Below are 14,823 nucleotides of genomic sequence, written 5' to 3' on the forward strand. Positions count from 1 at the left end.
AATGTGAACAATCAGTCAGCAACACGCTTACACATGTCTGCTGGATTACAGCATCTGCAGCTGACTCCTCTGTCCCTTCAGCTGTGACTGATAACATGAAACTGTGATATTGTGTTTGGATTGTTTTAATCAGGTCTGAGGAGAAAAACGTTCATGTTCGACTTTTCAAATCCACTAATACACAAGTCTTGAAATAATTCTAGATATTAGGAAAATTAACAATTTGTGATTCCTGGCTTGTTTCTTGTTATTATGAAATCTTCTCTCTGAAGCAGTAATAGGCTGTAACTGAGGGAATCAGTGGAAATAAACAGGGGGAGGATGACCAAAACCGATTAAGAGGAGAGGGAGAGAAAGAATGAGAAAAGATGAAAAGCAAAGAGGAGAAAGAAAGTGGAGAGATAAACAGAAATAGTCAGTTAGGAAGAGGGAGGGGGGAGAAGGAAAGGGAGGGGGATTAAAGAGGCCCAGGATAAAGGAAAACAAGGATAACAGTGGATGCTGTGGGAAAGGGGGATGGATGAAAGAAGACAAGGAAGTGGGGAAAAAAGGATGAAAAAATTAGAAAAAGGGGGGAAAAAAAGCAAGGACAGAGGGAGGAGAACAGCAGAACGAATGTAAATTTGGTGGAAGACGAAGATTTAGGAGAAAAGGACGAAGGGGGAATAAAAGAAAGGGAGTAAAATGAGGGATGGAAGGAAGGAAAGGTAGAGAGCAAAGCCAAACATGAAGGAGAGTGGTGATGGAATCAGAGGAAGGAGGGATGAAGAGAGGGCTATAATAGAGGGAGAAGTGGAGAGATGGATGGATGGAGGGGGCCTCAGTCCCAAACAAAAGCCACGGTCAGGCCGCGCATCTGCTGCACAACAACACCACCACCACCACCACCTCCCTCCTCCGTCAATCATTTGTTTTCTCTCCGGGTGACAAACGGCAGCGTGACCCGGCCTCTTTAATCTCTACGTGTGTGTGTGTGTGTGTGTGTGTGTGTGTGTGTGTGGGAGCAGCAGAGGTGAGCAGGCTGCTGGGTGAAGTTTGGAAACAACCACCACCACCTCAGGTATTTTAAATGACACACTGTTGATCACTAGGGCTGGGCCAAAAAAAAAAAATCGATTTTTATATTAATCAATATTTTTTTCTGGCGATTTTTAAAAATTGATTCTCATATGAGAATCGATTTTTTTTTTGGGACGACCAATCTTTATTGTACAATCATGTATTCTGTGCCATTACACTCGACAAAGTCAAACCGGCCTGTTGAGTTAGTTTGTTCACAGATATCTATGTGAACAAACGAACACAACAGACAAACTGATGTGATGTGATGTGTGTATTGTTTTTTAATGACTTATGATGTATTGTCAAGTGTTTGGTTCAACCTGCTCTTGCTCTTAAGGAAAGAAAATCACAACAATTGAAATATAAAATCGCAATACTTAGTAAAATCGAATCGCAATACTTGTTTAATCAGAATCGCAATTTAAATCGAATTGGGACCCAGAAATCGTTAGAGAATCGAATCGGCACAAAAGCGCATCGGCCCAGCCCTGTTGATCACTGTGACGGAGTAGGACGGTGTAGAACGTGTTGGCTGGAACAGATGATGCAGCAATAAGTGACCTGATCAGCTACAGTACTGATGGAGATGATGACTTCCAACAGTGAAGATCAAAACAACATACCATAATTCATTCTTGCTTCAGTGATAAAGGACACGTAACAACTAGAGAATTCATTTCCTGAAGGAAAGCCGGGTGAATGCTGGAAGCTGGAAGCTGAATGAGCTGAATAAATTGTTGAAACAATGCTGAATTAAGTGAAGAAACTGCTTGAAGCCTGAAAAGAGATGTTAAAGGGATAGTTCAACATTTTTGGCCCCATTACCTTTAATTGTCGGTGCAAGCTGTTTTTAGAACGGCAGAGCAGAGCCGCGAGCTGCTCAGAGCTATGTTACGGAGGCTCGTGGGATTTCTTGTTTACCCTCATCAAATACACAATCCAACAACTCCACAACGCTCTGGTGGACAAGTTGTGGGCAGTTTTTCGGCAAGCAGTCTCCATTTGCCTCAAAAACAAACATTTTGGCCAATTTGCCAAAATGTTGAACTACCCCTTTAATTTATTTTTAATGATATGTTCTGTTTCTGTATTTCAAAACAAATCAAACTGCGGAAAATTGTAAAAAAAAATAAATAAATAAATAAATTCAAAACTGTAATGACTTTACTGTGACTGCAAAATGAAAAAAAACAAACAAACATGGAGTTGTGTATCTTTGCTCTGTGTGTGTGATCACACACACACACACACAGTGCTACTATGGTGTCATGACATCGGAGGGGGGGGGGTTGTGTATTGTGTGTGCTTGCATGAGGTGTCGCATATCCTGGTTGCCATGGTACCTGACGCTCTGCTGCTGCATGACACGCACGCATGCCGCCACTTGGCACACAAACAAACAGAGTCTGTAGCCAAACACGTCCCACCGGACCCATTTATACCTCCATTCATCCCTCTGTCCACCATCCATCCATCCCTCCATCCCTCCACTCACCTTCTGCTGTTTGGGTGGGGGGGGGGTGAGGATGAGGAGGGTCAGACAGAAACAGAGGAGAGGATGAAGGAGCCTTCTCCCTGAGGGATCATGAACTTTTACCCCGGTCCCTAAGCTCATCGGGGGGGGGGATGGGGGGGGGCTGGCCCTGGTCCCGGAGGTCCATAACAGGTCCCTGAGGTCATGATTGGCCCTCATTACTCTGAAGGGGGCTGGGGGGGCTCTGATCTAAACCATGTATAAGTCATTGGCTCATAACTCAACACCATCAATCACCTCTGCTCTCAGCTCAGCGGCAAATTACAACACATCGACTCTTCTGATATTATTCATCACACAGACCAATGTGGAACTAGGGTTGTTGGGTATACCGGTACTAAAGTGGTACCGGGGTACTGAGGCGTTTAAAAAGGTACTATACTGCGCTTAGATGGGACCGGTACTTTCATTTTGCGCCGCCGGCAGCGGTGACGTCGCTCCGTGAAGTCACCGCATTGTAATTTGAGCCGAGGCGAGTGAATGAGAGAGCCACAAACGAAGCAAGGTGCTTTTTTTTTTTAAATTACCGTTACAGCGCCACCTATGTTATAGTTCTAAGATTTTCTTTTGAAATAAAGTCAATAATGACATTTTTTGTGTTCTCTTTTTATTTGGAAAAGTACCGAAAAGTATCGAAAAGTATCGAAAAACATTTTAGTACTAGTACCGGGACCAAAATGTTGGTATCGTGACAACACTATGTGGAACTGAGTTCAATGAAACCCAAGTGTATTTTTTATATAGGCTATAGGCCAGTGGTTCCCAACTTTTTTTGGCTTGTGGCCCCATTTTGACATCACAAATTTCTGGCGACCCGTCAGTCAAGATGCACCAGCTCATTTAATATGCTGCATTTTATTTGAACACATTTTATATTCAAGACAGTGAAAGTACAGAATGCAGTTGTTTGAGAATCATAATTCTAAAAAGAATAATAATTAGTTCCAAAAATATTTTTGTCAGTAATTTTTTTTTTATCAATTTCTAGACATTTCAGGCAACCCCATTTGAATTTCAGGCGACTCCACATGGGGTCCCAACCAGCGTTCTAAATTAACTTTTTAGATCACCAGCCAATTTGGCTGGTAACTTTCTAAAGTTACCAGCCAATCAGAATTTCCACTGGCCAAATTTTTTCCGGTGAAAATAAGAGAGATTCTTTACGTTCATACTGTGTTTCCCATGAAAACAGCATGTTTTTAGCCTAGCTATCATACTGACAACTGAAATAATTACTTTCAGGTATTGTGCCTCCTCTATTACAGTTTTTCTCCATTGGTTTGGCTCATTTTTCAAAACAGAAATCATATTCTCAAAACAACATGGACAAACCTCCAAACCACTTGGCAAATGTTCACAAAAGAATTGTATTTCTCATTAATTTCATCACATTGTAGCCTAAATGTCTTCGTACATCTTTGCAAATGATTAAGTACAGATAATGTGTGATGTCAAACCTTATAAGCTACTCTTACCCTAAAATCCTGTTTTTATTATTTTATTTTATCATTTATTTATTTATTCAGTTTTACACACAACTGTATTCTGTTAGCTAGACAAAAAAAAGAAAATAGTCCAGTAACTATTGTCAATGAAGGACTGGGCTAAGACTGAGAGGTGGACATGAGGGATATTTCAGTGTTTCTCTTCTATAAAACACATTCTACATCTGGGGGCATAGCTCTGGGAAACAGGGGAGAACCAGCTGGACAGGGAACCAGGATTTGACACAACACGACAAGCACTGAGAGCCAGGTAGTATGCGCTGCAGGTGAGGCAGGTCCGTGCAGCTGATCGATTCACATGACATGCAGTTTGCTTGCTGCCTCCCAAAAAGTTGAGCTTTTTCATCTGTGCACCGCACGAAAAAACAAACAAACCGCGACGCATCGTCTGCCGCCGCTATGGCTTCACCTGTTGTGAGCGGGCATGTGGCGCGTCTACACGTTGCATCTGAACGGTCCCATGCACGCACACACGCTTCACCCAAGCGGGCCGGTGTGAGTCGCGAGCGGTCGCGAGCGACGTGTTGGAGTCTCCTCTCTGCTGTAGCGTGAAACACCGGCCTGCGCGCAGCCAATGGGCGTCTGATACGTCATCACGTAGCATGCAGTGTTCATGGGAAATGTAGTAAGTGCTGCCAGGGGGACAAATGACTGAGAACAGTAGAGCGGCTCTGGCCGTGATGATTGCCTTGTGCATCACCGGCCAAACTGGCTAGTAAGTCTTTATTAACACCCGCCAAAATGATTTTTTACCCGCATTTGGCGGGTTGGCGGGTGTTAATTTAGAACCCTGGTCCCAACCCCAAGGTTGAAAAGCACGGCTATAGGCAGATGTTTAAAACACACACACAATGAATATTTACCACTTGTAGAAAACCATTAGTATTAGCAGTGGGGATGGCTACCTTCACATGTGAACTGATACGGTACCGACCTCTTTCTGTACTTTTTTCTGTGTACGTGGTAAATAAATTGACGTTATTTTGTTAATTAAAAAAAACCTCAGAGTGTGCAGGGAGAGGAGGAGATGTTCACAGACAGTAGAGTTCCTAACCCAAACCCACCGTCAGGTCCGGTGTTGAAGCCCGAACACAGACAGAAAAAGAGGAAGCCTGAAGCCCGACTCAAGTCACCTGTATGAAATAATGTTGTACCGTTTGATTTTACGTGAATCGATACTCAGGATTACTGAACCGAATTCGGTACTCATCCCTTATTAGGGAGGGTTAGGTCACTCATTTAATTTTGTGCAATTTCACTAAGAAAAGTAAACTAAACTAAACTAAACACTAGGCTTGGCGGTATCCAAATTTTGATACCGTCAAACTTCCTCCACATTTTACCACATATACGGTATTACCGTGACTAATTAAAAATGATGACGTAAGTGGCATTACTAAACATTGGCTTGTGTCTTCTTCACCATTCAGAAACTGAATACTAGGGCTAAACATTAGCAGACCAAAATCTCATTGGTCGATTGGTTGCAGGTAAAAGTAGGCTAAAACATATTAACCTAACTGAAAATTCAACCACACATAAGTGCTACTGGACATATAATCAATTTTAGACATTAAATTACTTTTATTTAATATTTAATCCTTATCTCCTGTATAAGTGCATTACATTTTTTCACGACGGTATTGAAACTGATACCGTTGCTATTTTTCAACACCTGCAGTATACGGTATTACCGTAATACCGCCCAAGCCTACTAAACACAACACACACTGGGTCAGAAGGGCCGATTCCACTGCAGGAACTTAGTGGTAATTTTACAGGGGGTGGACGGGTGAGTGTGTGTGTGTGTGTGTGTGGTGGTGCAGCTAAATGAATTCTGATGGCCTGCTGATTCTAGTAATCCTTCTGTCAATATCTTCCTGTCCCAGAGGACCAGTCCTGCCTCCTTCTGTTCATCAATCAATCCGACCCATCCATCCATCCATCCATCCATGGCCCCGCCCACACAACACAACCAACCACGCGTTCCCATCCCCATCCTCCGGTCTGTCTGCCTGCCTTCTCTCTCTTAGCTCTGTGAGCTGCTGAGTCATGATGGACGGACAGATGGAGACAGAGAGGAGGATGGACAGACACAGCGCTCATAAAGTTACAGACAGGGAGGGAGGGATGAAGAAGTGCAGTTCTATAGTCAGATGAGGACAAAGTGGACCCTGGGGACTATTCTGGGATGGAAACAGGAGGCGGGATATGTGCGAGGCGAGAGACCTGGGGGACAGAGAGTTATTGTTGAGGTGATTATTAGCAGCAGGCCATCAGAATCCGTTCAGCTGGGGGGGGGGGGTCCAATCACAGAGGATCAATGTATAGATCCATCAGAGGCAGAGTTAACTTGTGTCAGAAGATTAACACCATCTGAGCCACAATCACTCTGTTCAATACTCCAGTCCAACTTCATTTAGCATGATTAAAAACACCACACACCATCTGAAACAACTGTATTCTATACTTTCACTTACTCGAATATAAATCGAGTTCAAATAAAATGCAGCATATAAAACTAGAACATTTCCTCTGCCGGGCATACCATATCTGTCAACAGGGGAATCAAACCCACAACCTTACTTGACCTTACTTACGTCGCGAAAAATTCGTATTCTGTTGAGAAAATTAATAGCACACCGACCGTACGTTTTGATATATAATTGGTCTGGGTCCTCTCAAAGCTGTAGGACAAGCAGCCAATCAAAATTTGTCTGGAAGATGAAAAATAAGTAGGAAAAAGTCCACAGTACAACAATAGTGCTCGGTGCGACTGCCCCCGTGGCCCTGAATATCTGAGCTGGGGCATCTTGATTGACGATGGCGAGTCACGTGATCACTGGGGTCGCCAGAAATTTGTGATGTCAAGATGAGTTTGTTTGGGCGTAAGTTGAAAACCAACAACGGGCTGGGATGTGGGATGAAACAAGCAGGCCGAGATCAGCAAGAGGGGGGGGGGTCATCAATCCACTCAGCAACCGACACAACACGCAACGCAACACACTGCTGATGTTCAATGGTTCTCAACGATGGTTGGTCTGGGCCCAAAATATACAGCCTATACCTAGATGACTGGGGTCAGCTTCGCTTTTTTGTTATTTTTTGAGCCGTGTTCGGGTCGGGATCGGGCTGACAATACACACAAATGACTCAGATTGGGTCGGTTGCAGTCTTCAACCACGGTTCAGACCGGGTCGGATTTGGATGAATGGATGGATGAATAAAAGAAAATGGCAAAAAAGGGCCCTCACACCATCCCAACAAATAATCAGTACACTGGACTTTGCTCTCTGTCGATTGGACCGTGACTTTGTGACATGCCAGGCTACAAGATGAGACTGTTGTTCACTCATGATGGACAAATATGGACACATGTGCAGACACACACGTAATCTGTATGTACTGTCTAGAGCTAAACTTCAGCTCTGTGTACTACCTACTGCTGTAACATGTTGTGTCAAAATGTCATCAGTAAAAGAATGTTATATCAAAATGTAAAAAAGCAAAAAGAAAATAAAAGATAATGATATGATCTGTATACTACCTACAGCTGGAACATGTTATGTCAAAATGTCATCAGTAAAAGAATGTTATATCAAAATGTGAAAAAAGAAAAGAAAAGAAAACATTATGAAAAGATTTTTATTCTGTGGGTAATGGGGGCGGGACTAGATCAGCTTTTGCTTCTCCCGCTTTTCCCTTTCGGCCATGTGTATTGTATTATTTGAACTGAGATGAAGTGTGATGATGATTATTTAAATTGACATGCCCGAAATAAACAAATTGATTGATTGATTTTCCCAGGTAGACTCCTCCTCCTTCCAGGTAAGATTTCTGACCAATCAGAGAACAGCTGGTTTGCTCCTGGCATTTGTTTACATCTTTGGACCGTGTGAACACAAACTAAACCAAAAGAAGAATGCAACAACTGTATCGGTTTAGCCCCTGCATGGGAACAAAGTGAATTTCTTGAGTTTCTGTTGTTATTGACTTTTTTTTCTTCCTCCTCTTTTCAACTAATGTTTTTCTATTGCACCTCTGTTCCAGGCTGCTCTAATGACTCAGCAGTATGGACATTTACACAAAACTGCTCAAGTCGCTTTCATCTCTTGTCATGGAAAAAGAAAAATGTCAATGAGAGTCGTTGTTTCCTGCACTTGATGGAACCACTTACTAATTATCTGACTCTAACTATTGTCTTATGAAGCTGAGCTGGTTGCCAAATGTCTTTCTCTGGGTATTTCATCCCAATGTGTCAATGTGTGTGTGTTGTGGGCAGTGATATTTCTTTTTTTTTGGGGGTGGGGTGGGGATGTGGCTGAGACAGTGGCATATGGATGGTTGGTGTACACACACACACACACACACACACACACAGTGAAAGCAGTTGGCAGTGCCACTGAGGGTCTGTTGTGAAGTGATCAATCATTCAAACAAACCCTGACACACAACAATGCAGGGTGAAAACAACAACACACACACACAGATGAAAGTGTGGTGACACTCACCTCTGTCGAACTCATCTGGAATCTGTCACAGAGAAGAAAAGGAGACAAATGGTTAAAATCTTTATACACATCAATCAATAAATCAATCCATCCATCAATCAATCGGGGCATGCTGCCAACAGTGAAAGTGTCATATCATGAGCAACCCAACAGTGAACCAGTTTCCTAGGTAACCCTCAAGCAGAGGCTGACGTGACTGACCACAGATCAGGGAAAACAACACAGAGACAATCAAAACAATATAAGTTAATATAGAATGAGGACAGAAGAACATAAAGCCTGAATTAAGACCCAGTAAAACTGTTTTGTGAGGAAAAGTGCAGATTAAGAGTAGAGTGAAGTGATTTCACTGATAAAAGAGCATTTACACCTATTTGTTCAGCCAGAATAAAGAGATTAGGCAAAACGACTCAATAAAAGATCTAGAAAATGAAACCATCATCAAGTTATAACTATATAAAATTATTTATACATTTTTATACCATGGTCTGGGTGAATCCTCGATTCTGATTGGCTGCGGGGTGTCCATTAAAAAGTGATAATGGACACCCAATAGATATATATATCTATGATGGACACCCATGAAGATGTTCCGGTCAAATAGCCTGATTACGTTCTAAATATTACTGCGCTGGCTCAAACGCTTGTTGGTAACCACGGCAACGGACACTCGGACCAAAACAACTTTTTTTCAGCGCATCACGGCACTGGAGTCTGTAAACACACCAGCGGTAAGAAGTGCACTGGACCTCTGAAAAACTTAGTGTCACGTAACATTTAAGCCGTCACCTCACCTCCCTTCACTGATCAACTACCAGGCTGTGGCAGAGTCACCATGGCAACACGCTGCGGTCACAGCGGGTCCCTCTTTTCTTTCTTTTATCGATTATCAGAGATTACGCCTCCGCGTCGTCCATTAATTTCTGATAATGGACACCTCGTCGGGCATTATCCCTTATATAAATAAAGTTAGTTATAAAATTACAAATAAATAAAGAGTTTAGTCTGAGTGACAACAAGAGGCAGGAAAAAGAGGGAGGAGGAGAAGGTGGGAGAGATAGAGGGATGGACATGTGATGGAAGGAGGAGGAGGAGAGGTGATGGAGGTGGTAGAGGAGGAGAAGGAGCTGTGCAGGGTGGATCAGAGCTCACAGCAGCAGTGGAGGACGCCCCCTGGTGGCCACAGTCTGAACTACACTCAGTCTGTCACTACTCATCACACCCGTGTCCTTTCCTTTGGGCCAGGTTCAGGCAACAGACTGGGGTCGGGTCGGGTCGGGGCTTCAACACCTGCAGTCGGGCTGGGTCGGTCGGGTCTTCATCTTCAGCCCCGTGACAACTCTACTCCTCATCCTCATGACCACACGCTGCTACTCCTACAGCACCATGGACAGACCTACACCCTCCGACCTTTCACCTTGACCTTTACGTTTTCTCTGTCTTGTGGCTCCTCTTTAGTTTTAGTTTTAAAACTCAACTTGAACAGCCACTGAGTGAACCAGCAGGAGTTCAACTTGTGTTCCAGGCTACAACCAGGACTTCCTGAGCTCCACGTGTCTGCAGTCTGAAGGTGTTCAACTCAACTTTCTTTATACAGCATCAAGTCACAACATTGACATCATCTGAATTTACAGATTAAAGGTCAACGCCTCACAATATTACTGAGGGAAACGGTTCCTTCCCACCAGCAGCAGCTCAGTTCAACCAGTTCCAAGATGCTTTTTGGATAAAAAAGATGGAAATCACAAGAATAGAAGAAAGGGTGTATCCAAGGTAGAGCTGCAACAATTAATCAATTAATTGAACAATAATTGATTATTAAACTAATTGTCAGCTATTTTGATAATTGAATAATTGGTTTAAGTGGTTTTTTAAGAAAAACAAGTCCAAATTCTCTGATTTCAGCTTTTTAACTGTGAATATTTCTGGTTTCTTTGTTCCTTTATGACAATAAACGGAGTCTCTCTTTGGTTTGTGGACAAAACAAGACATTTGAGGATGTCATCTTGTGGTTTGAGAAACACTGATTGGTCAATAAAATGTTAAAAAATGTGAAAAATGTCAAACAATTAATCGATTAATTGGAACATTTTGCAGTCAAAGCTCAAACTCCAAAGTCTGGTCTCTCTGAATGTATTCAAGTCCATGATAAATTCCATCACATACAGGCTTCAGGAGTGCAAATGTTTTAATTGAGTGCAAATGTTTGACTAATCTTGTAAATTATTTTAACTAATTTTTTTTTTTTTTAATTCAATTTAGTTTGTTTGTTTTATGTTTTTAATTAATGTGACTATGTGTTGAAACTGTGCTGTCATTCTTGGCCAGGTCTCTCTTGCAAAAGAGATCTTGGATCTCAATGGGACAAACCTGGTTAAATAAAGGTTATAATAATAATAAAATAATCATTTAAATAATCGACAGATTAATCGATAATGAAAATAATCGTTAGTTGAAGCCTTAATCCAAGCCACTCCTCCAAGGTTAAAAAAACCAAAAACGTTTCAATCCAAATGCTAGTTTATAATAGAACAGATCAAATCAGCTGCTTAAAGCTTCTTTAACCTAGAAGAGTGTCTTGGATTCACCTTTTTTCTATTATAGAGGATGAACCTGTCTAAGGTCTGGGGGAGACCAGATGCTAACATGCAGCAGTGAACTGGGAAGGTGCTCAGCTGCTGTGTGTGTGTGTGTTGTTTGGTGGGGTGGGGGTGTGTGTGGGGGGGTTAGTGAGGCCTGAGGTGTGAAACAGGCCGTTAAAGCCCATCGACGCCTCGGTATGACGGCAGGACTGCAGCCTGGGAGAGCAGGACAGGAGCAGGTTCCCACACATCAACACTCAGCACGAGACACAGATGCATGCTGGGTAACTGTCCTATAGCCGGATGGATCAATAACCAATCACTGAGCCTGTAGCCGTCTCAGCTGCTGCTCTGTTTCTGCTTCCTAACTGCCTCAGCAGCGCCACCTACAGGACACAGGAGGGAGTGACACTGAGGTCAACGTCACACACTGTGGTGCTTCTCAAACCTTTTTACACCAGGGACCCCCTACACTGATAGAAATAAGACCACGGACCCCCATCTGACAAACACCAGGAACACACAAATATTTGTTATGAGACTGAATAACATTACTTTCTTAGGCAATGTACATTTAAATTAGGGCCAATGGCGTGAAGTTTTAAAAAAAAAAGATTTTATAGAAATTTATGGAAAAGGTTTTTCATATTTTTGGAAGAATTAATATAATTTCTAGAGAAAAGTTGTTCAAAAAATCTAGAACAAAGGTTTTTAAAATTTCTAGAAAAAAGTGGTAAAATTTCAAGAAAACAACAACCCTTGAACCCTCTCAAGGACCCCTTGGGGGTCCCCAGACCCCACTTTGAGAACCACTGACATACTGATGCTTCACATCAGCAACAGAAAAGGTTGAATCATGTGAATATCTTGGTAGAATAATTCATCAAGAACTCACACGGCGATCAGCTTTTCTCTAAACGTCAACAACGCCTGTGTTTCCTCTGTTAACTTCACTAAACTCAGGTTCATCATCAGGTCTTGTGGCGTTCTACAAATGCTTCAATAGACCCATCCTCACATTCAACATGACAGCTTGATGTGGTTCACTCAGCATCTGCCACTAAGGCTGGGTATCACTCCATGTCCCATTCGCTTCAGTTTCACACCAGTTTTCCTGGGCTGTGACAGATGTTCACAGAACTACTGCTGCAAATCATACAAAGATGAAACTCTCCAACTTGGTGCATTACTGAAAATATGAATGTTTACATTAAAAACTGTACAGTCATGGTTGATAATAAGTGCTGCATTTCAGCAGGAAGTGGACACGACAAAATGTAAACAGCAGCGTGGGATCCCAGCGTTAGCCTGAGACTAACAGGAAATGGCACAGTCGATCAAACAAAGGCTTTTATGAATTCATGTCCAACCTTTCAAATCAAGATAGATATGAATCGGAAAATCTCTTTTTTAAACTCAGGCCCATCTACCAGCGTAACAGACTAAACAAAATATCTTCAAGATCAGCCCACCTCAGTTCCACTCCTGAACAGATATATGGTACAGTTTTAATCATTTTTTACTTTTTACACAGTATTTATCATGATGTTTACTTATTGCTGCGCCTGTCTGCAGTGTAAACATGTGTTTATGTTGCTACAGTAATGTGATGTGTTGTTGAGGCTGCTGGTGTGATGCCAGTTTGTCGTTGCAAACAAAAATCTGACGGATAAATAAGTGATTTTGATTTGATTTGATTTGATTTCACTAATGCCAAAATAACATAATGCATCACTATTTCTTTTTTCTCACATGGCAAACAAGTTGATAACAACTAAACAGGCTTTCAAACATCAACAATAGGTTACAAACATTCTGTGAGATCTCAGTCAGGTCCAGAGACAAGTTATCAGTTGATCAACAGATACAGACCACCCCGGTTCCTTTCCTGTCTAATAATATCAGAGCTGATTACCACAGCTGGAGAACATCTGTGGAGCCTATTCAATAATGCAACATTAGAAGCACGGCACAAAGTGAAAAGCGCCTGCAGATGTTTGTCTCACATCATAAAAACACAAACTCTGCTCTTCAACTTTTCAAACATATTCCTGACTCTACTCTGGGTTGTAATCTGCATCTGTGGACATGAACGTCAAGTCCAGTCACTGTCTCACCTGGAAACACATGCATACCTGAGTGATCATATAAGCCATTTTAACATTTAAAAGCCAGACTGGAGATGTGTTGCAGATATCTGTGATTCAGTTTGGCCGAGTCAAAAAGAACATTTCAGATTTTATCCACAACTACATTCTTCCTAGGACAAATTATGTCACTTTTGCCATTCATGTGTATGCCGGGGTTTGTCATTACAGACATCTACAATCAAGTTGCAGATATCCGCTATGTGAATTACGGAACTGAATTGCAACTAGTAGTAATTCCAGTTTGAGATATCTACAATTTGATTCTGACTAGTCATAACTTCAGTTCAAGATATCTTTAATTCACCTCAATTAAAGATCTACATGTCCCTTTTCAGATATCTTACATTAAGTTTTGACTAGGCGAAATTACGTCATAGATATCTGTAAATGGAATTATGACTAGTCAAAATGACGTTGAAGATATCTCAAACTGGAAAAATTATTTAATTGTACATATATATTATCACGTTATAGATATCTTGAACTGAATTTTGATTAGAGATATCTGTAACTTACATTCTGCCTGGTCAGAATGTAATTACAGATATTTTGAATTAGAGTTTTGACAAGGCGAAATGACATTACAGATTAAGGACAAATTAGGGCCCGCCCCCGATTTAAGGCAGGAGCGGAGCCAATAATTCAGACTTGTCATAATGATGTTTGAGATATCTTTAACTTTCTTTCTGCCTAGTCAAAACTGAATTACAGATATCTGAAATTGTCATTTAAGATGTGTGGAGAGACGTTTTCAGTGACGTCATTGCAGATATCTGCAATTCAGTTGTGCCGAGTCAGGCCAGACAGAAAAATGGCCATGATTGTCTGAAATGCGTCCTCTGTCTGGAGACCGTCTCAAACGACTCTGAGTGTTTAAAACCTTGGAAACTTCAGCGTCACTTGACACAAAAACATCCAACAGAGGCTAAAAAAAAACGATAGACTTCTTCAGACGTAAAGAAGAGCATTTGGTCGGGCAAGCAAGCAGGTGAGATCCAGCACTTCAGCTGGATGAGAGCACAGATTTATCCAATCAGGCCCAACTGCTTGTGTACATTAGATTTATTTCCCATGAAAGATTTGTGGAGGAAATAGTATTTTGTAAAGCACTTGAAAGAAGAACCACTGGGAAAGACATGTTTCAAGTTTTAGACGATTCCATCGAGTCTAACGGATTAGACTGGACCCGTTGTGTGGGGGTGTGTTCGGATGAAGCCACGGCAATATTTCAAACAAGAAGAGGTGTTTTTAAAGGGATAGTTCACCCAAAATTCAAATTGCACTCATTATCTCCTCCCCCTCATGTGGACTAAGGGCTGGGAGAAGTTTCAGAGTCCTCCGTGGCTTCTCTGAGTTACAGGGGGTCTCGGCGTAGCAGTGCATGTCCATATGACGGTTGCAAATGGATACCACTTTGTTTTCTTCGTAACAAAAAGACACACCAAAAAACATCCAAATACCTCCATGCTGCTCGTATGT

General features: G+C 41.9%; 1 protein-coding gene across 2 annotated transcripts in view; it reads right to left on the minus strand.

Annotated features, from left to right (window-relative positions):
• Positions 1-14,823, minus strand: part of timm50 (translocase of inner mitochondrial membrane 50 homolog (S. cerevisiae)) — a 60,829-nt gene that overhangs the window by 28,005 nt on the left and 18,001 nt on the right. For both annotated transcript variants that reach the window (XM_085796592.1, XM_085796591.1), the window contains exon 4: positions 8,613-8,634. In XM_085796592.1, the coding sequence (XP_085652718.1) occupies positions 8,613-8,634 (22 nt within the window). The remainder of the gene's footprint in view (positions 1-8,612; positions 8,635-14,823) is intronic.

This window comes from Trachurus japonicus, chromosome 13, assembly GCF_045865225.1.
Source record: "Trachurus japonicus isolate A0001 chromosome 13, Traja_1.0".
Taxonomy (NCBI): Eukaryota; Metazoa; Chordata; class Actinopteri; order Carangiformes; family Carangidae; genus Trachurus; species Trachurus japonicus.